Genomic DNA, 26166 nt, shown 5'->3' with positions numbered 1-26166 from the left:
ACATACAACAATGGCAAGGCACACACATCAGTTGTCTCTCTGTGGTAATGTCAAGTGTTTGTAGAACATACGGTGCACATGCTCAGAGGTTTGCTTATGGAGTGTGGGATATAGTAGGAAAAACAAGGGTCTGGCCCTGCACAGAACTTGTTGGGCGGCACATTACCTCATCGCTGTCGTTGAAGCACACCACATACACAGAAATGAGGAAGTGTATGCCAATGCTGACTGGAGAGAGCTACTGAACTCAGCACTGAAAAACTGACTAATACAATCTTCCACATTCAAATAAATATGTGAGTAAGTATGTTTTCTCAACACATATTTACATAAACATTAACGTAGCTAACATTGACGTAGCTATGTAGCAGAAACTGCTACTGTTATATGTGATATGACAAGATGTGACCATTCAGCCAGTCCCCCCTACCGCTACTGCCAACCTGCATGCCAGCACTATCAGTGAGGGCCTGATGATTAGGAATGATGATGCATGTAAATGTGCATTCAGTTTAGCATCATTGCATATTTTCTTTACTGAGCATCTTAACTGCATCCACCATCTGCCTATCAGCAGTGAACATCTTACTGCCCCTCCCAACCACATATGTCAAAGCGGCATATCTCCACTGTCAGACACCAATAAAAAAAAACAACACAACCACAGAATTAGACTGTTAAATATTTAAAGTAGACCGAGCCTATCTGACTCGACTAACCTTCATCCCCACCCACACTATGTATATGGGTTTTCCATATTGTTGTCTCAAGTGCAAAAGTGCATGCATAAACAGTATGCACAGAAAAACGTAAGAGACATTTGCATATGTCTGGAATGATTAAAAGCAGTTACAGATGGAGTGTGTGTAATTTTATTTTATTTTTTGGTGGCTGACAGTGGAGATATGCCAGTTGGAGGTATGTGGTTGGGAGGGGCAATAAGGTGTTCACTGCTGATAGGGAGGAAAGTCAGTTTTGATACTTGGCAAAAATATGAGGCGACACTAAACTGAATGCACATTTACAAACGTCATCGTTCCTAAAACACCCCAGGCCTTCACTGCTGGTGCTAGCAGGAGGGTGGCCACAGAAGAAGCCCCTTGGTGCATGCTGGAGGTCAGGGCGTGGCAACATGTGTATCCAAAAAGGTTATAAATCCAGCTTCCAGTGAGGGGCACTTGGGTGGCAGTGATGGGAAGGGAGTGGATCATATCTTTGCGGCCTTTAGGCAACACTGTGCAGATCAGTGACGGGTCACAGCTGAGTCACTGAAAATCATTATTATTATTATTATTATTTTTATTATCATTATCATCAATATTTGACTTGTTATTCACTTTTGAGTGAATAATCCTGTAGTTATGACTTTGGGGGTGTTTTATGTCTTCAGGTTCAACTGTAATCACAATGAATTAATACTATTAGCCATTTCTTCAGTTAAAAATAACCAGTAGGATTCATGTCTGCAGCCTGGAGAGAAACAGGTTTCTGCCAGGGGGACCTGTCACTATGTGCATGTAAGCGCAGCTGTCAGTGCAAACCTGAGCTGGTAACTGCAGCTTTAAGGTCACAAACTGAGGACAATATTACTTAGGACAATATATACAAATAAAGGACATTATATCTGTGTAGAACATACAAACTAAGGACAATATTTTTTTTGTATGTAGTGGAGTTGAAGAACAAAGCCCACACCATGTGACGTTTCTGGTCTTGACATTTTTAAGCTTCCTGTGTAGCTAACTGTCTTAACTGTGAGTGAGTGGGAGAGCACATTTTCAGGGCAGAGTGATGAAGAATTGTGATTGGTGCAAAGTGGGTTTAACAGTAAAGAGCGAATGTAACTACAGTACACCCACATCATAAGCTTTAAAACAGTTTGTCATAACATGCAGTAAATAATGTTAAAAGAGTTAGCTAATGTTTCAACTACTGAGCTTTTCAACCATGTCTGAAGAATGAAGAAGGATAAGATTTGCGCAAGATATGCCACTACTCAGGGTACTGATGTTTTCTTGATGAAACCCTTGACAGGTTGAAGGCTAACAAACCTGCTGCCCATCAATTGCATGCATGTTTTATAACTTGAAGCTGCTCTCTCTGTGTATTTTGGTCATGCATATCACCGTTTCTTGCCCATCATTGGCAACTGTTTATCAGTGAACAGCTTGAAACCACTGGCAGGGTGAATGCTCCAGCGCACAGATACGCACATGTTCTTTGGCACAAGACAAGCAAAATAACTGTTTATTACAACACTGCCACCTACTGCCGCTAGTGGTTCAAAAATCCACAGGGTATCTTTCATTTCTTGAAAGTACAGCAGGCAAAATCTGCCAGCAACCAACATCTCATCAAGCAAAATGGAAGTCACAGTCAGAGAAGCCTCAACATTTTGGTAAACCAGAGATGCATGTCTGGTGTTGTCTGAGTTGACTGAGCTCATCAGGGTTGACTGACAGTGTTGACCAGGCAAAAGCGTTGTGGATTGTGAAGACATTGAATGGTCAGAAGCGGGAGATCTCACTCTCTCTCTGTTGCCACTAACCTGTAACCTGCAACATCCTGTGTATAAAACATTACCACACTGCTAACCCGTCATAAATCTGTGAGTGTGCAGGTGCTCACAAAGCTTGCAAGCCTGTGTCTAAATGTTTGCAGGCAGAAACAAAATGTACAAGTCTACAAAACTAAGATTACAGATGTACAGATGCACTACAGATGAACTTCAGTGCACAATGATTGAATGTTTGGGGTTCATTGTTACCTTTGCCAAGGAGGTTATGTTTTGACCTGTGTCCGTTGGTTTGTTAGCACATTTACGCAAAAAGTACTGAACTGATTTGCACTAAACTTGGTGAAGGGATGGGCAAAGGAAGTCAAATTGATTCTTGCGAATAGGTATTTGGCCCCCCTCACAAGGTCCCGGGAAAACCAGCTCTTTGAAATCCCTCAGTGTAGGACTTCCCACACAGGCAAGGTTATGTAATGCACCATATGGATGTAGACTAGGGCACAAAGCTCATGCAGATGTTTCATCAGTGTAGATTTGCTTATGTTAAACCTATCTGCAACACCGCTATGGGACCCCTGGTTGGCCAAAGACCATAGACAGGCCAGGGCACTGTTTGCCAGTGGGATTTCGCTTTTATATAGATTCTGATAGATCGGACAAAGGATGGTTATAAAATCCTAGGTAGCAAAGGCAAGGTAATACACACCTCCACTTGTGCTTCAGAAAGCCTGACATGAGCGCTATACTCAGGCAGACTGATGAGAGGGATGACATCCTCCATGAAACATTCCTAGAGAAGGAAGAACACAAACTTGACACCACAGCACAGACTGTAATATCAATCTGAACTGATTGCATGTAGTTTCTATAGTACCACAACTTCTCTGAACAAACCCAGTTATTTCATCAGTATAGGCTGATGGCTACAAAAGAAAGTAAGCCTTCCCTCAGTGGATCTGCTAGCTATTTCTGTAGCATAGCACTGATGAATTTAACAATAACCAACAGTAACGACTGTTCTGTCAACTTTAGGATCGAGGATGAAAGGGCCTGACAGGTTGTACGTACTATGCCTGTTGCTGTGCTACGCTTCCTTCTTTAAATTGGTCATCTAACCAACCCTGATTCTTACATTTTAAAACTAGGTTAAAGAAATCTGGAACATTTGGTTTGAGCATTTTAATGCAGTCAGCACTCTAATCAATTATAACAAGACAAACACATTTAAGCATTACTTAAGAAATGTTACCTGCGTTGTTGATTGAATTCGCCATGCACCGTGATGAGGATTTCTTAAACATTGATTTCTTCTGCCTTAAACAAAAAGGTAAACGCCGCGCCCGCCATTTTGTTAACGTTGCGTCAACGTGCGTCACGCTACGCGGAAGTAGACTGTTGTCGACTGTACTGCAGACCTTTTTTTCCACACCTGCAGTCACTGGTGGTTCATGTTGACCATCAAATCAGGTGAAATCAGCCGCAGGTCGATGTCGAACCTTATCTTACCTTATGATTTAAGCTATGATTGATTGGTATTAAGGAACACAAGGTGTGCCGTGTAAACATTCCCCTCACCACCACCACCACCACCACAGCAGCAGCAGCGGCCAGGAGTGTTGAGACAACGCAGGTTTGGTCCACCCATTAAAAATGCTGAGACTTGAACCACAGTGTCTCCCCCAATGTGAAGGGGAAGTTAACTCCACACCTTAAGTAACTAATGAACTTCAACGACATAATCGACCAGACAGGTCCCATCGCTAATAGGTGCCAAAGCAATGCTATATGTGTAGGCCCCATGGCTTGCTGTGAAGGGGACTTGTGTAACAATGCCATACCCACTGGTATCCTCAGCCATCATCACGCTGTTTCTCTGAGAATGTTTAACTTTTTTTCTTAGCAAACTTGTAAAATTCAGGAAGAATTAAAAAAAATAATATGTAAAAGCTGTAAATGATTACAGATCAATATTTCTTTAAAAAAAAAAAAAAACACACAATATGTTCAAACATTGAATTGTTTAATAATGTCAGTTCTGCATCACTATTTACAGCAAAAATCACTTTATGAAACCCTAATTAGAAAGATGAGTGAAAAAACAGGACATAAAACATGAACAATCAGGAGCAAATCAATAGAGTGCATGTTAGCTGTTGATCCTGAGGAATATTGAAGCAGACCTTAAAAGTTTGGACTTGCTCATCATTGCAAAGTGCTGCAGTGATGAGCATTGAAAGGTCAACCAATATTCTAACAACTTCAGACAAATAAAATGCAGAAAAGATTTGGTTTGCTCTGTATCAGAGATTAATCTGACTGAATCTTTTTATTCTTTATTTCTTTATGTACTCAGACCAGCCAAAATATTCTGTATTTGTAAAAGAGAGCATTAGGCTACACTTTCTTTTTAACAGGTTGGAAAAAAGGAAATCAGACAATGTGGCATATATGGCACACTGACAATCAAACATTTTTTATAGGTGAATAAAGTGAAGACAATCTACAGATAATGCAAAATTATAGTGAGAATTACAAATATGATCCTAAATTAGTGTAGTTTGTTCACGGGAGCTTAAACACAGATGCATTCATATAATATAATCAGTGCGAAATGGAGCGTATTGCTCTTGTCATGGGAAAACATCTGACTTCAGCTTTGGTGATGTTTATGTTTTCAATTCATTGTAAGGATTACAGAGTTTTGCTTAGGGTTACACATTTCTCTGACCCCTTTGGAAGTTTTTCACAAAACATCAAACATACTGTATAATGTATGTATGTATAAATAAAATGCAATACATATATTCAGTTTTTTGACAAAATACTCTTTTAAATCCCTTTAAATGATGTTTATCGGTAGACATCTCACCTTTCACATTTTGCACTTTGTTATCTATATACAAATTATAAAATATAAAAGCATTGTGAAAATGTGGTGGTTTTGTCATCTAATCTCTCTACATGCCTGCCACAAAGACATATGTGTGATAGTACTCCAAGTTATAATTTTTTTAATTTTTTTATAGAAATGTTGCCGTCATAGTTGCTGTGTGTAAGCTTTGCAACATTTCTGACTTTGGCTCCATCTTGTGGTGGTATCAAGAATGCAAGAAAGCAGCACAAAGACTACCACACCATCATAATTATATGGAGGATGCTCTAATCCCATAACAATTATTTATATATTTTTTCTTTAATTTCAAGCAAGGCATTTAGATGACTTAACCAGTGTTGTGCTTTACTCTCATGCCAGCAATCACTGTGTAAGAGACAAACAGATTATTCAGATGGCAGATATCTCATTTTAGAATAAATTTCCTCAAGTACTTTGCAATGTCAGTAGTTAAAAACGTAAAGGTGCAGAGTATCAAGCATATCACTGTGTGCAGAAGTGGGTGTTTTATTACCCCACAGGTTCTCTGTGCTAAGGCTGGCTTTAGTTTAGTTGGCCTTAGTTCAGCTGATAAGGCAAATTAAAGTCACAAGGCAAACAAGGACAGCACATTAAAATACGGCATCTTTGAGAACTATTCTTACTTTACAAGGCAAACCAGCAGCAGTTTTATAATAAATCTATTTCTTGCTGTGGATCAACAAAATTAATTTCAACATAACATGTTTTCTTTTAAATCTGCCCTGAGCTGTGAATTTAGATGAAAGCTGAAAAAACATAAATCACTAGATTTTGGCACTGAAATGACAGAATGGCACTACAGGTCAGGGAATGCTGACATAAAAATATTCACAGTCAGTCTGTTGATCACATGTCTGATGACAAGTATCCCCTAATTTAAACCCAATCACATTAATTTACTGTATATACACTTGAATAACACCCATGAATCAAAAGAAAGCAAATCCATAGTGTTACTAAAACCGAATAAATATAAAGCTCAAGAGACTAACAAATGAGTCATATGTTGTCACGGTTGCTTAATTAAAGCATTAATTATTGATGCACGTTAGCTTAAACAGGCAGTTGAGAACGTAAAATCACAATACAGCAGTTGTCATGGTGACATAAGGTTAGACATGCCCCCAACTCAGAGTGCATATTTATTATCGGTTCAGTCTCCAACCCTGTCAAACCACAACAAAGAAACACATCAGTTACCTTATCGCACAGTTATTCCATCTGCCCTGAAATGCCGTTCACACAGAAGGAAATAAAACCGACTATCACCCTAAAACCAAAACCAGTCTAGCTATAGGACTCAGACTTTGAACAAAAATGTTATATCTATATGTCCATTAGGTGGAAGACTGCGGTGGTGATACAATCTGAGATCGGTTTTACTATTGGCTGTGGAAGGCACATGAGGATGAGGATCAGATTAAGGATGGACCAAGAGAATCAGAGGTGAATACAAGTTTCTTTCTAATTCTTTGGGTGGACGGTTGTAATCTGCAGGCAGAAGTCCAGACAAAGAGCAGGTCAGAGTAAACGTTACGTTAATCTTTACCAAAATCACATTCTGCTGGGGCAACAGATCCCTAGTGGTAATTTCCCTTTGAAAAACAAATATCTGCATCTATTTCTTGGCATGTGTGCTCACAAGAATGTATATGTGCATACTGTATGTGTGTGTGTTCGTGTGAGAGTTTATGCGTCTTTAACTCTTTAAAGTCTTCAATGAACCCAAGTAAAGAAAGCTACCTCATCTAGGTCCACGGGGTAGTCAGTGAGGTAAATGGGGCCTTTATCAAAATGTTCCCCCTTGTAGCTTCTCCATCGTCCTGCAGGCAGGTAGATGTCCCTCTCCTGCTTTCCTGGCTCTAACACTGGAGCCACCATCAGGTCATCCCCGATCAGGAACTGGGAGTCGATCTTATAGGCCGCCTCGTCATCATTGGCGATCCACCAAAGGGGCCTTACGATTGGGTCTCCTGTATCAAGAACCTCACCTGCCAGTTCGAGAACCCTTGGGGCCACCAGTGTCTCATGAAGCCCTGTGAACTTCTGTGCTATCTGTACCACCTGTGGTTGAATGCACAAAATACAGCATTAGCATCATGTCACGGAAAAGACGGTGTAGCATTATGTCTGGTTAGAGAGACGCACAGTTTCTTTTCGACTCCTGGAGGGAGGCACAATGAAGTCCGAATTAATATAAATCGTTTTTCTTTATTCATATAAATTCATATAATCTAGTAAATAATAAATTATTATTATATTGGTTATCTACATTCCATAATAATGTTAGTAAACCAAAACCACCCACATAAATTGCTGCATTATGATCAATCACCTATATTTTCCCTCACTGAGACCTGATAAACATTGTTATAATTCTATATAAAAAAAGCAGCCAATTTGGGCTTGAAATGTACTTTTTCTAAATATAATAAGGAAACTAAATTTGAAGGCAGCATTCTACAGCATCACCAACCTGCAGAGGACAAATGTGCATGAGTTTCACACCAGTTACACAAAACATTTGCCCATTGTAACGACCGAATTTAGGCATCAACAACAGAAAAAATCTCTTATTGTGTAAAATATTTTTAAATTTTTTCCAACTGTAAGATATCCACTGTTCTACTGCGCACCTCATCGTCATAGGCCCACGGTGGTATAGAGAACTGCATGGCGGGCATAAACGCTGACAGCTCCAACCATCGGATATACAGCTCTCTGTCTGGCAGACCATTTTTGCCATCTAGGCCACCTAAAATTCAACACAGGTGTCAGACATTAGACTTAGGACCACATCAAAGATAAACACAGCCATCTTCTGACTCTAAAACTCTCTGTAGCCATATGTAATGGAGTCTCGTACCTGTGGTGCGGTTGGGGTATGCGTTTCCTCCTATCATATCAGGTAAGACAAACTGGTAGCCTAGAATGCTAATCGTCAGAACAGTTGGGATGATGGACTTGAGGCCGAGCTCATAACCCCATACTGAATCTCTGTCGATGATCCTGAAGAAGCAGGAGATGTTCTGACTCTGATAACCCACCCTCAGCTCAGCACGCTCACTGAAGGGTACGGCCATCTCTGTGTAGCGGCGGGTGAAGGTGGAGGGGTCAGAAAGTGGGACCAGGGTGCTAAACTGGTGGGGGAGGTAGCTTGTCTCTCCTGCATCAAACTTAAAGGAGGTCACATCATAGCGGGCTGTCAGCATGCGCAGATGCGAGGAGTACCACTCACGGGCTTCTGGGTTTGTAAAATCCAAGATTCCTCCGATGCCGTTCCACCAGCGAACCAGAGCAGGCAGCTCACCGCTCGGCTCCCGAACAAACAGCCCCTTTTCCACAGCAACTCCAAAATTGATGGAGTCATAGTTGATAAAAGGATGTGTCCAGAGCGACACCTGAAACTTGTCCTCTCTGAGTTTGTCAAACATCCCACTGGCATTGGGGAACTTCTGCGGGTCAAAGTCAAACTCTCCATAGTCGGCAGTGTAGCGGTCGTCCAGCTCCAGATGGGAGCATGTGAAGCCATGTTTGGTGATGTCAGAGGCATAGCGCAGCAGCTTCTCCTGAGTTACAGATGTTTTGTGGAGAGCCCATGTGGACCACACTGGATGTTTGAAAACTTCAGTAGACGGGACCTTGATAGGCTTTGGGAAATACCGACGCACCTGTGCAAAATGCATACAGAGCAGAGAGTTACTACAGGCGTATTCACATCAACAGCTTTTGGTTCTTCATCAGGGAAAAGGTTTGTTTGTCTTTTGTGTTTGGTTAATTTGATTGACATTCTTCTATCTTAGCACAGTGACTGGAAACACCTTGCATTGCTCTGGAGGACATCACCATTCCCTGCCAATAAATAGTCAAATAATTAAAATAGATAATAAAACAGTACAGTAATTCAAAACAGAGACAAGTAGATCTCCAGCTACAACCAGGCATTGTTTGGGTTTTGATTTATTAATTAAACAATTAAACTGTCAGAATTGTTATTGATTAATTTTCTGTCTTTAAACCAGTTAAAAATACATCAATAATCAGATGAACATTAGTGCCAGCCAAGACTGCTGCTTGGCTCTGGTATTTCCGATCATCTTCACTCCAATTTTGCTTTTAGTTAATTTTGTTATGCTATATTGGACTTTACAAGCAGAGAAAGTTGGCCTTACTCTGTAAGTGCACCACAAGTTGCCTGGAGGAGAACCAACACATGCAGTTTCAAGTGTTCTTGGTGCAGTCAATTTGTTCCAACAATTCCCCCATACCCCAAACAATCTCAACTAGGAAATGCTCCTGGCTTAAAATTTACTACTTTATCCACACTTAGTTTAAACAGATGGTTCTTCAAAAAAACGTAACTACGCCGTACTTAAATGAATAATAAAAGTTATACAGGAAAGGAGAAGGGTGAATTTGTTCTAACCATAAAAACAAAATGCACAGTATGCCTATACTCACCATGTATTTATGAATAGATGTAACATCTGACCCAACACACACTCTATAGCTGAGTTCAGGTAAGGCCTGCTGTCCATCTGGTGGTCTGAAGGGAGAGTCCTGGTACCGGGCCTGAAACCTGAGTGTTCTGTCCTTCTCTGACCAGCCCAAATGAAATGGTACCGAGTCATTTATCTTGATCGCAGTTGCATTCGACGACAGCCAATAGCGTTCGAGAATTCCCCCAAAAGCATTCCGATTGGAGTAGATGTCACTGGTGATGAAAGGCAATGGTTCTTCCTCTCCCTGGATCCTAATAGGCCAGTACTGTGTTGCTGTTTCTGCCCCTCCATACCAATGGGAATCATTGTACGCCATGGCGTGCTCCACCAAGCGCTCATTTTGCAGCTCCTCCCAGCGAACACGGTAACACATTACTGTGTCCTTTGGTCGAACCGTCTGGATAAAGAAGTTGAGCTTGCCAGAATCTGACTGAGTGCAGCTCAGAATACTTCCATCCTTTGAGCATGAGTCCAGATCCAGAGTGCCAGACCTAGAATGGTGTGTGGACAGAGGTGAGGAAAATACAAAGGAACTGGTTCAGCACAGCATTAGTTGAGCAAGTATCATTAGCATCATATTTCTGTATTGCTGAAAAGATATCAAGCTCGCCAGAATGTTTGAGACTATTAGAATAGCAGACAATAACAGACAATATTATAAGCTGCATTCAATTGCTGTAGTTCTCTGCACATCCAGGGACTGTACTATGGCTATTTCTGTCAATGTGAGCTGTGCTGATAAAGGACGTGACTAAATCAGTCTTCCCTAAGGGTGTAATCATTTGTCTGTCTCGTCTGGTTTTCCATTATCCATCTAAACATTGCAGACAGGCAGCCCTTTAGCAAGGCTCAGCACACAAAGAGCAACAACTGTGCTAGGACAACAAAAAAAAATGGTTACAAGAGTTATTATTAGCCAAGATATACTGACTGTTTCGAAAAGGGTACCAAAGAATTACGAAAGTTTCTATTTTTCTGTTCACTCTCTGTTTTTATTGCTCAGAAATTACCAAAGCATTAGTAGGATAATCCTCAGTCTACCTGACATTTTCTGTTTTATTTTATTCTAAATTGAATAGCTTTGGGTTTTTTGGGTTTGGTCAAAATAACAAAAGACAAAGTGAGAAAAAAATGAATAAGTCACCTTGGTCTCTGGGTAATTGTTTTCAGCATTTGTTTCTGCAATCAACAGTGAACCCACCTGAAGGTCATAGTGAAGATGACAGCCCCCGCCTGGTTACGAATGATAAAACCGTCCTTGTCAAGGTCTAACAACTCTGTCTTCAGCAGCTCAGCTTTACGGAGAGACGCTGAGTAGTAGCACCAGGCAACCACAGCAGCTAGCACCAACACACAGCCTAACATTCCTGCCATCACCAGGGGTCGGCCTTCGTTAGCCAGTTTCTTCTTTAGCGGAGAGGCTCCAGCTCCCCCAGCCATCTGCTGCTCCCCAGGAGCCACCGGGACAATCTGATACATACTGAAGACTTGAGGCAGTGAGGTGTGCACAGAAACAGGCTTAGAGGAGGTGAGACAGCTGCAGTGAACTTGCTGTCGGTGTTGGTGAAAATGTCTGGAATTTATCTTCACACTGGCAGCAGTGGGGGTGAAAAAAAAACCTAATGTCTACCTGCTGATCTTTAGCAACGTCTCCATTTCTGAATGTGGTCTGATTTGTCCCAAGCTGCAAGACAGACAGAGGCAGACAGAGGTCAATATTCAGTTTAAGAAATGGTACAATGTGTAGAATCACAAGTCGAAATGTGTCAAAGACAGGAAATAAGCCACTACCAATATCATCACCACACAGCCTATAATAAAATACACAGACCACATCAGTTTTAATCTGGTAAATAGCAGGTAGCCAGGCTCTGAAGCCACACAGGCACCGATGGTAACAGGACCAATGAAACCATAAAAACGGGCTATGATCAGAGAAAGTCCAGACACCATGTCAGCATTGTTCAATCACATTTATCTCTCGGGTAAGAGCAACTTGGATATGACTAAATAATATCTATCAGCCGCAGCTCTGAAAATAACTGTACTGCAGGAAGCCTACAGTTTTCAGATAGAGCATGGGCCAATCATCCACAACAGAACCCTGTTTATCTTCTCCACAGGTATCATTATGTTCCAGCTCAACATGCTTATTTTCTTCTGATGAAGGTTAGTGGCAATGCAACAGTCAGGGAAGGAAACCTTGCACATGCACACCCTGCAAAAACTGGGTTCCTGTACTTAAACTAACAGACGTTCAAGACAGTTTACTCAAGTCTCAAGTCATTTAATAAAGATCCTTTAGCTCCTCTGTATATACGGTTACAGACAACACTGTGCCATATTGTTAATATTGTAAGATTTAGAAACGTTACAATATGATCAATTTTAATTTTAATCAGTCATGTATTTCATACCACATACACAAACTTAACCCTGCTTTATTCCAGCTTCCCAGTGCCCACCCTGCTTGGCATCAGCAAGTTATCCCCTCACTTCCTGGTCCAGATCTGACCCATTTCAATTCTCTGGATCAATTCTTACTTGGTTTATTGTGTTTTAAAAAAAAATCAACAGCCTTAGTAGCAAGAGTCTTTGATTTTCAAGTCCCAAATATTATCAACCACTGCTTTCTAAGGAAATTATAAATTAAATAAACATAAACATAAATTATTTTGACAATCGTTACTACTCACACAATGTTTTACTATATATAGTGATTCTAGGTCTATTTTAGGACTTACTACTGAATTCATGGTTCAAAATGAGAAGCAATGTGGCAGTCTACAGATCCATTGCAGTTTGCCTCTCAGATTGTTCATGAAAGTTAGCCTCCACACTGTGACTAGAAATCCTTTTTAATTTTGCTGGTTTTTGAGACAAAATACATGCAATGCGAAGTGCTCACTGCTTTCACATACAGCAGAAAATAATCAATCTGGTCAGTGCAGTACTTCAGGCTGTACACTGAGGGCAATGCATGTTTTCTTACCGAGTAGCGAGCTCATAAGCACAGACACACGTTCCCCTCATAGAGACTGCTAATTATTTTGTGTTCACATTAGTTGTAGCTTAACACCTAAAAGAATGAAGACCTAAAAACACCGTCATATGACTTTGCTGTAATGGTCACAGTGGACACGAACAGCGCCTACACATGCATATTAGCACGTAATTTTCCACTCCAAAGTCGTAGTGACATAGAGTATAGCCAAACATTTCCAATTCCTGATCGATAACACACAGGCACTCGTCGACACGGCTGTTGACGCTGTGTCGGGACATTACTAACCGGCTCTACCAGTTGTCACGAATTGTCTGAACGGTCGTGTTCACAGTTAACAGCTATGTTTTCCACGTCAATATCACACAAATAACTTAGAAAATGCATACGCTTACATTCAAAGTACCCTTCGCAGCGCTGCGACCATAAAAAGAGTTATCTCACCTCCGCATCTGTCTCCCTGGGGTCAATGTGTAGCTACAGCTGTGAGCGCAGTAGCTTACTGCGCAGCTGCGGAGTGGTTTAAAGTTCTACTGCCCTGCCCATCAACGCACGACCTCGAAGCGGATTCGCCCATGAATGTGTCACTCAAGTACTGCACCTTCGGTTGGCTTCTGGGAAATGTAGTGTGGAAATAAAGTAGTCCTCTAAAAAGAGATTCCTAAATCGGCAACAACTTTAAAGTTAATGACCTTCCAGCAAATGATATTGAAATGAATAATTAACAAAAAAAACAAAAACAAAAAAAAACGGGTGAACAAATGTTAACAATTCTAGCAATGTATTTAAATTAACGTATATATTTTGTTTATCTTAGCTACCGTTTTCCATGGAAACCACTCAAGTATCAAAAGTAATTCGTAGTATTCTATGTTTTTTCGGTTTTTATCTACCTACAAAATGCCGTGAATATATGAATATATAGCCCCATTTTTTGTAAATAGTAACTGTTTGTTTTTGATTACCTTGAAGGGTGACCGGGCAGTTTTCTTGCGGTTTGTAAGTAGCAATAGCAGAATCTGGCAGGAATACGCTGTGTTGCCAGATCAGCTGGCACAGGAGCAACATTGCACAGCTTGTCCTGAACAAACTACAGGGGTGAGATCATAGCAAATAATAATGTCATTGTGACTGTGACATGCTTTCTACCACTGGGTGACAGCAACAAGCTATAAATGACACAATGAAAGAGCATGCTATTGCTAAAAAAGTACTCTTCTGTTTTTCGTCCTTGTTTATCTTCTTAGGTCATTTAATCAGCAATAATAGTGATGGAAGCACCAATGACTGAGTTAACCTGTATCTGTAGCAATAATATGCAGAAGCTATAGCAAGTTCCAGTGACATTATGCTAGTTGTACATGTAGTAGCATTAAGCTGCAACAGAGGTTAAAACAGAAAAGTAACATTTCAGAGGCAGACGAGAGAAGGCCAGATAGGTGCTGTTAAGGCTGGATTTCCATGTGTGCAGCTGCCTCAGTGCCCCAGACCATCAAGAGGCCCAGATTCACTACATGCCATTTGATTTTGGTGATTTCATAACTGCAATTTTGTTGGGGAGTATGTAACTCAGCAGTCATTAATAAGAGAGTCCCGGGGTCAGTTGATCCATTAGTTGATTGAAAGTATTTACAGAAACTACATTGATAAGCAATTAATTGTTTACTTTTTTTCTCCAAAATGCCAAATATTCACTACTTTCAGTTTTTCACTTGTGAGGAGATCATGATTTTCTGTGTTGTGTGACAGTAAACTGAATATAGTTGAGTTTTTCACTCTTAACTGGACAGAACAAACAATCTGAATAGATCACTGGGCTTTGGGAAATTGTGAAGGCATTTTTTTACTGTTTTCTTTACAAATTGAATGACTAATCAGAAGAATAAAAGGCTGATTAATCAATAATAAAAGTACTTTGTTAGTTTCAGCCCTCAACATGTCAATATTCCTTAATAAAATTATGTTAAATTAAACAATCTTAAAAACACTGACAGAAAACTCTATAGGCTTTATATATACTATACTATACTATACTATACTATACTATACTATACTATACTATACTGTAACCTTGTCCCAGAAAACATGAGGCCATCATCGATCCAACAATAATTTTTTTCACTTACGGGTTATGTGGCAATGGAAATTGTAGCCTAATCGTAAAAGTAGAAACAGAAGTAATGGGAGTAACACTAGCATTTGTGTGCAGTACTAACCATAAAAGTACCACTTACTGCGAGAGCAGCTGTAGGAGTGGTGATAATGGTTGCAGTAACTTAATAGCGGTGTGTGTAGCAGAAATAATATTTGGCAACTCTGTTTCAGAGCCTGCAGTGACCGAAAAATCACAAGAACTAAAGTGACTCATCCTCGGGAAGTTCAGGTTGCAGAGGGGAGATGCTGCTGATGCTGGTGTCCCTGCTTTGCTGTGTCCCTGCAGTCAAGGCCTGTCTGCAGTGTGACCGCAGGGTCAGGCTCCTACATGAAGACTTAGTCCTGTCTGCTCCCACTGTGGTCGACCAGATTGAAATGAAAAAGATTTGTGACCACGCTTATGAGACCTACAGAGAGACCAGCCGGGAACGAAAGGGCATCATTGGTGAGCCTGGTTAAGCACAATAAGACATACAGTATATGAATGTGGAATATGCTGATATTTCACATAAAGCAACTTATATCTCATAGTTTGACTCCTAATTGCATTACATTTTTCTAAAATATTTTCAGGCCACTAAGGATTATTTTATGACGTGGAGATTGAAATATTCTGGATAAAAGTCTGAGTGAGATGCTTAAAGTGTAAAATAAATATAATCAGTAAAAGATGACTAACTGTTTCCCATTTCTCAGATCCCACCACTCTGTACAGAGCCAGAACTGAGTACCAGAGTGAGTTTGATCGATTTCTGAAAACCCCGCACACTGGTGAGAAACAGAGAAACATCATTCATCTTAACCACTTGTTCCAAAAGGATACACGTAGTTGGAAACCTGGAACAAAAACTGTAGCAAAACCTCTGTGATTATTCCATTGTGTCATCACCAAATGTATTTACAAGTGACACATTAATCAAGACAAACTCAATGTCCACCAGATTTTTAAGACTAAACTTGTTTTCTTTTTAAAGGATCTGTAACATTTGAAGCCATTCAGATCATGGAGAAGGGCAGGAGGATATTGGAGAAACACTTGGATGCCTTCATCCATGATGGTAATTGGCATGAATAACAGTGAGTGTTCTGCACAGTACGAGGCAGGGCACTTTGTATAAGTCATTGCCAAGTACAAGATGAATTAGTTTCAGATCATTTGTTTGTCTCTCCCTCAGGATTGTGCCCCAACAAGTGTGGTAAGTTTGTTCTGTCCAGTTCTTCCATCTGTTTTGCTTTAAATCCTTGTAGAAAGACATACAGTACTATATATAGAGTGCGTGTTTACAGGACACGTGTGTATGCATGTGTGTGTGTGTTTCTCAGGGCTTCTGAATCGAAGAGTAATGGATTGCTTCTCTTGCCGCTACAAGACATACATCTGTCACTCACCCTCTGGCCAGCAGGACTGCGGTGGTATATTTTTATGTTTGTTTGTGCGTTCATGTTGTCGGTGGGTGGGTGAGGGTCGCACCTATGCTCCGTTCCTCAGAGTACATGGGCTGGTGCTGTCACGGGTGTGTAAATGTGTTCTTAAGCGAGGAGGCACTGCTGCTGCCTGCCCATGTGCGGGGCTAATGAAGAAGATTATTCAAGTAATCCAGATGTAAATGAATGAAGCATCTCTCTCTCTCTCTCTCTCGTCTCCCCCCTCTGACACTATCTCCAGTGTACCCGGTGCAAGCTGAGGAGGGAGGCCAGGCAGTGTTGAACTGTTTTCTTCCATGGCATCGTCTTCTGTTGGGAAAACCAGAATACCACTACTCCTGGGCCCCTGGAGTCCCAGGATCTAAAAAGGTCTCTCCGCCATTACTGTCTCCCTATCAAATGACAACCAAAACGGAAATATAAGTAGCAGCTTACCACTTTTAAACCACTTCAGTTCAATTCAGTTTTATTTGCATAGCGCCAAATCACAACATCTTAAGGCACTTAACAGTTTTACAGTTTTACTTTCAATGTTTATAGAGAGAAACCCCACAGTTCCCACAATGAGCAAGCACTTGGCGACAGCGGAAAGGGAAAACTCCCTCCAACAGAACCAGGCCCGGGCTGGGCAGCAGTGTCGACCAGTTGGGTTGAAAGGAGAGAAATGGATGGGAGGGGGTCAGCAATTAATAGTAATACAACTACTAATAATAAAAATGTTAATGATAATATAATGAGCACTGTCGTGGCAGATCTGGATCCTGCAGCTCCCAGGTTCAGAGATACCTACAGAATGAAGACAGACACAGAGAGACAGAGAGAAGCACAAACTACAGGAATACAAAGTTAATGACATGCAGTAGTATGATGTAACTACTGCATGTAGAAATTGAATTCCAAATGTATCACTTTTTAACCACTTTGTATACTTCCTGATTCCCATGTATTACGTTATTTCCTTTATTTAGCTCCGCTCGTGAATATGTAGGTTGACTGTCTGCTAGTTATTTCACCCACCAAGTATCACTTCCTAATTTGTACATGCAGCTGGATGAGAGTGATTTCAAAGCCGTGGTAGTGACAGACGACTCATCTGTGGTCTTAAATCAGCTGCATGTGGATGAACAAGGAACATATCGCTGCACTCTGCGGCGCCAAGATGGAACCGTCTTCTACCGAGTGACCTTCCTGCTCACTGGTAAAGTCACAGCGCTGAGACACGTCATCACTGAGAAATTGTCAGATAATTCAGCTCTGAAAGGGCAAGTCTGAGTTAATTTTCGCATGTTTGAACAGTTGCCATAAAAGAGAACAAACACGCCAAAAAAATTGTCAAAACTATTTTTAGAAAGATGTCTCAGTCTACATATTCTAGTGCAGTTGCTCTTAAATTTTATTTATCAAGTCCATGGGGATACTGAAGGATATCCAGGAAGCAAAATTAGAAACGCAGCGGTTCATTTTCAAAGAGATTATCTCACTACATATTCATAGTAAGGCTTATAATCAGTTACTGTGGATGTGAGTGACTGTGTCTGTGGTTTGTATATGTTGGGTGGATGCAGGGTGTGTCATTTTTTTTAAGACAGTGGGTGGTTTTTTTTTTTTTTGCTCTTTCCTTGGATTTTATTTAGTGTATTCTTCTATACATGTTCCCTATCTGTGTATGGATTCTAATAAAAGGCACATTTGGTTTACCCTCACTGAAATGTGCTATATGTACTGTAAATGAAACTGCCAACCAGAGGATGCTTGAAAACTATTTTTAAAAAGTGGTTTCAGTCTCACAACTAGTACCTAATGTATACAGGTCCAACAGTAGCTGCTAAATTAACAAAATAAATCTCCAGAATCCTTCTATATTTTTCCTATACACAAAAAACACTCTATAATTCTATTAACAGATCTCTGTTATTTCCATCCTCCTTCCCCACAGTCTCCCCTTTGCCTGACCAAACTCACCGACCCCTCGTCACTCTGCCCTCTCTGCCTCATGGAGACAAGTACTCACCTTTCCAAACTCCTGAGGCCCTGCTGGTGCCAGTCATCGCCATGGTTACTGCTCTGAGTCTGGCGGCAAGCGTAGGCCTCACAGTTGTCCTGAGGTGAGAGGCAGTAAGTGGGTGGGAGGGGAGAAAGAGAGGTCGATGCAAGACAAAGAAAGTTGTCATGTTGTCATGTAGTCTGAGGATTGAATTGTGATTTATGAGGCTGAGGTGTATGTCCTATGAAACTACAATAGATATTTAAATAGGTTCATTATTTATAGTTAAACTGAGTACAGCATTAAGTTGTTTTCTCTGAAAGTAGCGACACTTCTTCCAGGAAGTTATGTCAGCCACCTAACCGCAAAAATCAACAGGTTCTTACTTACTTTTAAACATACTTGGAGGACAAGCAATGCGCAGTGTATTTTTGTGTTTACCTGTGATTTAAGGTTAGGGTTATTGTATTAGTGAACTTTTTTGTAGAGTGATGATGAATCAGCGGCGAGCAGCGGAAGAGACGAGAAGGAGGAGGACGGAAGAAGCGCGATGAAGATACTGTAAACAGTAAACACACACTTTAATGGCAGGGATGTTTTACTCACTTCAGGTTGTACATTTTGTCCTGTCGTTTAATAAATTTCCCAGCATGAAGTGTCGTGTCATGTGGCGTAATGAGGCTGGGGTTTCTGTAAGCATATTGTTTATCTAAAAAAAACGTGTACATCATGACTCAGTCATAAAAGTCAGTCATAAAACAGAAAGTTGGAGCTGTAATTTACCCAAAGTACACAATACACACACCCAGACCAAAAATCCCCCAGAAACCCCTCAACTTCCCATAACATTAAGCACCAGCTCGCCAGAAAACAGCAATGATCTGACCCCAGTAGGGACACGTTCCCCCTGAATGGGGAGATGGCGTTGTCACGTGGGCATTTATGAGAGGAATCAGGGATGAGGTAAATCTCCCGGATTACAGTGTTTTTCTGAGATTAATAGCCCCAGCCATCCAATTAATCCAGGATAATCCCCCTGTGGGAGGAGGGGGTTGACGTGGAGGGGTAAAAGCTAGCGGCAGATGTTTTCATCAGGGTTTCTTTTTAATGTTTATTTACTCATACATTCATTCAGAGAGGCTGAGTAAGGGCAAGTTTGGGTTTTTTTTTGCATTACTGGTAATGTTTCTTATGATTGTGAAGTCACTGTGTTCTTACCACACCATCACCAGACTTTGAAATCATTTTTTTCCCTCTGTCTGTGCTCTCTTTACATTTTGATGACATAAACCGTTTCTGTTTCAAAAATAGTCACCTCTATTTACACAAGTTCTGGCATGATCTCCTCGTCATCAAGTCTACAAGTCTGTCGCTCACTCTGCATATTTCTGCTCACTGTTGCCTTTTTTGGTGCTCGTGACTTATGCGCTATGAGCACCTAGTCCCGTGTTGACGTTGAAAGCCTGATTTCCTGTGATAGACGAGGTCATTGTTGTCATCAACAACACATCGTGCTAGGCCTCGCGTGTTCTTGGCTGAATCTTTGTCAACATGACGCTCTGTCTTGTTCACCGAGGGAAAATACATGTGAATCAAGCCAAGTTTCTTTATTTTATTTGTATAGCGCCAAATCATAACAGAAGGATCTAAGGTACTTTTCATATCGAAGAGAGCTAGACCACATTCTTTACAATGAAACAAAATGAAAATAAAAGCGAGTGATTTGTTGTGTATGAGTCACCACATCCAGGAATTAAAGAACTACCTTACCTCTGAAATCACTGATAACTGCTCAGGCTTTTCGGGGTAATTTCTTACAAAATGTTTGAATCACAGGTAGTCAGGTTGGGTCATGAACTATGACAAATGTAACAAAGGTTGTAATGATGTAATGTGAGGGGGTGTGTGTGTGTGTGGAGGCTGAGTCCTTCATGGATGGTGACAGGATGCATGTGCGGTGCTTGCTTCCTGTCAGGCTGCTGAGACGGGGGCGAGAGAAGAGAGAGAAAACATTCTTTAAGACACCCTCACACAGAGAGGCTCACGTCACACCCTTCCAACACAACAGACCTCATCACTTCACTGTGGGTTTATATATGTGTGTGTTCAAGCCTAAAGTGCAGGTTGAGGCTACAGTAAATGCATGCTCAGCGGCTCTGCTGACAGCCATGATGAACTGTGTACTGAAATGTGTGTGTGCATGTGTGTGTGCGCTCTTGTGTGTGTGTGTATGCTACTGTGGACTGAAATTGCAGCCTCAGCAGGGAGAGAGCGGGACACAGTGGGATTGCTGCTGAGGGACCAGCAGGCAGCGGTGAGGGAGGGGGAGGGGGGAAGTGGGAAGATGAAGAAAGTGGAGTCAGAGGTTTGAGTGGGAGACGTTTGTGGGAAGGCAGAGTGATCTGAATGTGGGTTATGAGGAAATGAAAACAAAGATGTCAGATTGCACCTTATGTTAAAAACTATCCCACACCGCACATAATGAATACATGTATTTCCCTGTTTGTAACAAGGCAGAGTGTCCTGTATAAAGCGGGGGAAAGACGTCTACGACATCCTTCTCGGTTAGAATCACTGGTGTTGACGCTCTGTGAAATTATATAGTCACAATCAAATAAGCAGGAATCAAATTCAGGAACGTGTGGGTGTGATCATATTTGACTGATAGCAGACAGTGGACGACACTCTTCATCCACACCCACAACTGTCATCGCATTTTACTCCAGATATTCATAAACTAGTATAGAAAATGTGAGATTTATGTAGCTCTTATAGCAAGAAACCGAGAAAACAGGTGGACTTAAAGGTCATCAGGGAAGAGACAACAAGGCATCCTGACTGTTGATACACTGTACCAACTGCGTCCAATTCATTATTGACTTACAAAGTACATTATAATGTGTAATCTCTCATATTTAGCATTATTAATGGAAAGCTTAATGGACTTTTGAGTTTAATAGTGAGTGGTGACCATCATTTCATTTCAACCAAATTGCCTTCAGGGAAAAGAGGATTACACCAAACTTAATGGAATATCCTGTTTGCTGAACCGAGGGCACAAGGTTACCCTCTAAATTCTGGCTTTTCTTGTTGAGCACAGTACTTGATCAGTAATCTTCTTAAAGGATATTAGTAAGTATGGGAATATTTTATATTTTTATTTTTGTCAACAATCCCATGAAAAGTCCAAAACTAATAATAAACTGTTCCCATAAACATGTTCTATCTGTGTAGCCAAAGTCTGATATACAGGCGGGATACAAATTAAAGGAAAAACCTGAATAAACATAATGAATAAGAAACATAACGAATGCAGATGCTTCCACACCGCACTGCATGGTATAATTAGCATCCAGTCATGCTCTGTGGCAGGTATAAAAATGCTGAGCAGGCCGAGTTGATTCTGATTTGGTATCAAGTTGGCAAGAAGAAAAGATATAAATGACTTTGAAAGAGGGTTCATTGTTGGGAAACAGATAGCAGGAGACACAAAGACTGCTCAGCTGGCTATAGTGTTTCATGGTGTCCAGAGTTTTGTAGAATCAGTGCCAAAGCACATTGATGCGTACACATAGCTTAAAATTTTTTTTTTCAAGTATGTATTTCTGATTTGTTTTCAAGGTTAACGTTTTCAGCAGACTAACATAATGCAGTGTTGGTTGTGGTCTTTTCATAGGATTTGTTGACAGGAACAAAAATATAGAATATCACCAGCCTTATCTATATACCCATATATCCATAGTTATTCAGTTTGAATTATTGGTGTGTGGTAAAGCCATGTCAGCCATGACACATACTATACATGCATATATATATGTGTAAAATAAGCAGAAACAATAGATCTATCCGTGCATTTGATATAACCAGTGTGCTATGTGCTGTGTGCTGTTTTCTGAGATTTTGCTTATTCATTTTGCAGTATAATAGGTTGTAATATCATGGAAGAGAAAAAGATGCAGATGCGTTTCATTTCCCAGCAGAGCAAAAATAAAGCAAATTAAGTCTGTTCTGACATTTCATCATTGCAACGTTTTACTTTTTCCCTGAGGTCAATGACAACATGCTGAAAACAAAGAGAAAACATTTAGGGCAAGAGTTACTTTGTGTGCAGGGGGGCAGCAAACACACGCAGCTATGCAGTGGCCTAGAGAAGCTCAGATTTAATCTAACCCAAATAACAAAATTCAGCCTTCACCCTTTTCCTCTGAGGGCTGTTTGTTCAAGCGGGAGGGGGGGGGCGCGTTTCAGCATAACGTCATTCAACACAAAAACACGGGATAACCCCATATGACCACGTGCGCGGTAGGAAAATCAGGTTTGACGTCAATGTCCATATCAGGAGTGCCGGGTAGGCCATATATGGTCGTTCCGCATCTGACGTTTGTCTCCGGTGGAAAACGAGGAGGGGCCGCGGCGACTCCGCCCCTCCCACAGCTGTTATCAATGAACAAGTGAAACTCAAAATCTAAAGCTGAATTTAATCGAGCTTACGGAGAAGTGCTCTCCAGATACATTTATAGTAGATTTTAAAAACACTTCCTAACGTACTTTATCATCTTTAAGGTGTCAAAGAAAAACACTAAAACCGGATTAATTTTTTTATTCGATATTTTTAGTTTTAGAAGAACAAATAGTTTATTATTTATTAGGCTACATTTAAAATATTTTAAAAGCAATTTTGCAGCCATGACTTCAAGCAGCGAGCCTTTGGAAATTACTGGCAATGAGCTGGTTCACATACTCAGGACCCCCCAGGACCAGTACACCTCTGCTGGGTGTGTGTTGCTGGACTGCAGACCTTTCCTCGATTTTTCTTTTACACACATTTGCGAGTCCCGAAACGTCAACTGGAACTCCATGCTGCGTCGAAGATCCAAGACCAGTATGGTGGCTCTGGAGTGGCTCATCCCGGACAAGGCGCTCCTGGGTCGGCTGCGGCGCGGGGAGTTCTCCCCTGTGGTGGTGGTGGATGACAGAAGCCGCTCTGTGGCCGAGCTGAAGACAGAGAGCGTGGCCCAGATGCTCCTCACCGCCCTGCAAAACGAGGTCCAGACGCAGATCTGCTTTCTACAAGGTAATAAGACTTAGATTCATTTTCAAACTATTTTCATAATTAAATTCATTATTATAGGCTACTGTTGAAATTGAGTTTTTGAAGTTGCAAGAAAAAAACGAGCTATTTTTGTAATTAAAATGTATTACTTTAGGGTACTGTTGAAGTTGATCTTTTGAAGTTGCAAGATAAAAAAAAACATGAGCTACTTATGTGTTTACAAATATCTGTGCGCTGAACATATTAATATTCTATATTAAGTATAAGGATGTAACTTGTTTGTAAGTGTAAAACCCTCCATAATGAAAACTAAAGGATAACAAACTTTTTTTTATTGAAAACATTTAAAATATGTATATACAGACTTCCTTTTCATGTTCATCATTACTATTGTGAACACATAACAAATTTTTAAGAAGGACTTTGGTGGGAGCCGAAGCTAATGCTATGTGATCTCCATTTAGGTGGATTTGAGGGATTTTCAGAGGCCTATCCAGAGCTCTGTTACAACTCTGCCAGCAGCCACTTCTCTACAGTGGAACCAGAGCCAACAGTGACGGGTCGGAGGACTCCAGCATATGATCAGGTAAGATAGAATTCACCTTTATAACAGATGATACATAATGTCATCAGTCTAAAAAGTTTTCTGAGTAATGGAAAAATCTAAAGAATGAAAGTAAGATCAAAATTCATAGTGATTGTTCTTGGCTTTAAACATGGACTCTGTTTTGATTTTTGGTAAATTTCAGGATGGTCCAGTGGAGCTGCTGCCCTTCCTGTTTTTAGGCAGCGCTATCCACTCCTCCCGCCGAGAGACCCTCGCAGCAGCAGGCATCACGGCTGTGCTCAACGTTTCCTCCACCTGCCCCAACTTCTATGAGGGGGAGTTTGAGTACCTGCGGCTCACAGTGGAGGACAGTCTGGCTGCTGACATCAGAGCCTGCTTCTCCACAGCCATCGCCTTCATCGGTGAGTTTCCCCTCTGAACATCTGAATACCTTCCAACCTGTGTACAGTGTAATCTTAAAATGAAAGTTCAGTCGTGATTTGCTCTTTGTAACGTCAGTTCAAACTCCAGTGAAGTTAGTAGACCCACCGCACACACTTTTACACACTGGATGAAACATGAAACATCCAAAACATTTCTCTAAGCAGCTTGTACACCATAATCCATTTTGTTGGCTAGACTTAAGGACCAACAGTGTAATCATCTGGTTACAAAACACCTGGATTATGCTGCACAAGAAGAAGAGAAAAGTATTAACATTTCTTTTGCTTGTTTTGAACCCTTTTTTACTTGAAAAGTTTAGTTCGGAAGAAGTTAACTTTTGAAGTTGAATTTCCATTCCACACAGTGAATAATGACTGCGTTTTCATTTCTGGGTAGACTGCACCCGCTGTCAAGCTGTTTAAAGCTCTATATGTATTTCCGCTTGTAAAACGCTCTCAGTGATGTCAAAGAAACTAATGTGAAATGGAGCACAATATGCTGATCTCTCTTCCTCTTTCCGTCTCGTCTTTTCCGTCCCGCCTACAGACTCAGTGAAGCAGAGTGGTGGACGGGTGCTGGTGCATTGCCAGGCAGGTATCTCCCGCTCTGCTACCATCTGTCTGGCCTACCTCATGCACACGCAGCGTGTCCGGCTGGACGAGGCCTTTGACTTTGTGAAGCAGCGCCGTCATGTCATCTCCCCCAACCTGGCCTTCATGGGACAGCTGCTGCAGTTTGAGACTGACGTTCTCTGCCAAGGATGAAGACCCACAAGTATTAAGAGGAAGGAAATTTAAATGACCGTACTTTTTTAGTTAAATCTCCTGCCTCCTGTAGGCATTGGGCTGGACTCAGAGCTTTACCAGGACTCAAAACATTTGTACAAATACGCTGTTTGTGCTATTAAAACTATTACTCAATAGAAGTAAATACAGAAGTAAATAAAAATGTGCGGTCAGAGAAAAGCTACTTGTGTTGCTGGCATCACATGGCTGGTGGATCTGGACTCGTACTTACAGCGGAAACTGACAAATGGCATCCTGATGCAACAAACAGTGTTGGCAATATAAAACCCCACTGTAATAACCAAATTATGAACAATTATGATTCTGAGCCAGGGAGTCGGAGCAGCTATGAGGTAATTCCCCATGATGTTTTGTACTCGAGGGGAGTTGTGCCTGCTTGTCTAGTTTTGTGTTTGTCTGTGTGTTACGTTGTTTGACTTATGTGCCTGATTGTTTGCAAGGGCTGTCTTATTTTCATACTGGAAGTCATTCCCTCACAGTCACGACCACTGTGACGTGACTTATCTTTTTATGAGAGAACACTGTGTTAACTACGTACAGCAATACCGGATGAATTTCCAGTTTTATTGTCTAACTTATAAAAATGCACTAAACATAATTGGTGTCTCATCATAAGTCTAATCATTCTTTATCCTGAGATAGATTACACTTGGTACACTCAAACCTGAAAATGTTTTTTTTTTTTTTATCATGTAAATACTATTTTTATTTTTATTTATTTCAGAAACTGTTGTTGTAACGGTGTTAGCATTATTGCTGTCTTTTACTGCACTTTATACCTACAAGGTTTGGCTGATTCCTGCTGAAATAAAAACATG

The 26166-nt window shown here is 40.9% G+C and overlaps 3 protein-coding genes across 6 annotated transcripts; 2 read left to right on the top strand and 1 right to left on the bottom strand.

Annotated features, from left to right (window-relative positions):
- Positions 1-4518: 4518 nt before the first annotated feature.
- On the bottom strand, positions 4519-13949 carry LOC111237729 (uncharacterized family 31 glucosidase KIAA1161-like). Of its 3 annotated transcripts, none has more exons than XM_022766936.1 (6): positions 13901-13949; positions 11133-11615; positions 9891-10422; positions 8296-9100; positions 8066-8184; positions 4519-7493 (listed from the first exon to the last, which is right to left on the bottom strand). In XM_022766936.1, exons 2-6 carry the CDS (start codon positions 11408-11410, stop codon positions 7146-7148), a joined length of 2082 nt encoding a protein of 693 aa, XP_022622657.1. In that variant the 5' UTR covers positions 11411-11615; positions 13901-13949; the 3' UTR covers positions 4519-7145. The 3 variants fall into 3 exon arrangements, with proteins under 3 accessions (XP_022622657.1, XP_022622655.1, XP_022622656.1); XM_022766934.1 differs by lacking the exon at positions 13901-13949 and adding an exon at positions 13380-13423; XM_022766935.1 differs by lacking the exon at positions 13901-13949 and adding an exon at positions 13331-13368.
- On the top strand, positions 4525-19215 carry izumo1 (izumo sperm-egg fusion 1). Of its 2 annotated transcripts, none has more exons than XM_022766937.1 (9): positions 4525-6875; positions 15261-15534; positions 15786-15860; positions 16064-16147; positions 16265-16285; positions 16413-16502; positions 16756-16883; positions 18451-18619; positions 18986-19215. In XM_022766937.1, the coding sequence occupies exons 2-8, from the start codon at positions 15333-15335 to the stop codon at positions 18580-18582; spliced, it is 732 nt and encodes a 243-aa protein (XP_022622658.1). In that variant the 5' UTR covers positions 4525-6875; positions 15261-15332; the 3' UTR covers positions 18583-18619; positions 18986-19215. The 2 variants fall into 2 exon arrangements, with proteins under 2 accessions (XP_022622658.1, XP_022622659.1); XM_022766938.1 differs by lacking the exon at positions 4525-6875 and adding an exon at positions 13990-14033.
- Positions 19216-22980: 3765 nt separating this feature from the next.
- On the top strand, positions 22981-26166 carry LOC111237732 (dual specificity protein phosphatase 2-like). The gene is made up of 4 exons (XM_022766940.1): positions 22981-23572; positions 24016-24137; positions 24301-24520; positions 25089-26166. The coding sequence occupies exons 1-4, from the start codon at positions 23185-23187 to the stop codon at positions 25304-25306; spliced, it is 948 nt and encodes a 315-aa protein (XP_022622661.1). The 5' UTR covers positions 22981-23184; the 3' UTR covers positions 25307-26166.

This window comes from Seriola dumerili, unplaced genomic scaffold (assembly GCF_002260705.1).
Source record: "Seriola dumerili isolate Sdu_G_001 unplaced genomic scaffold, Sdu_1.0 BDQW01001090.1, whole genome shotgun sequence".
Lineage (NCBI taxonomy): Eukaryota > Metazoa > Chordata > Actinopteri > Carangiformes > Carangidae > Seriola > Seriola dumerili.
The sequence above is the reverse complement of the archived record's forward strand: the minus strand, read 5'-3'. Positions and strand labels throughout refer to the sequence as shown.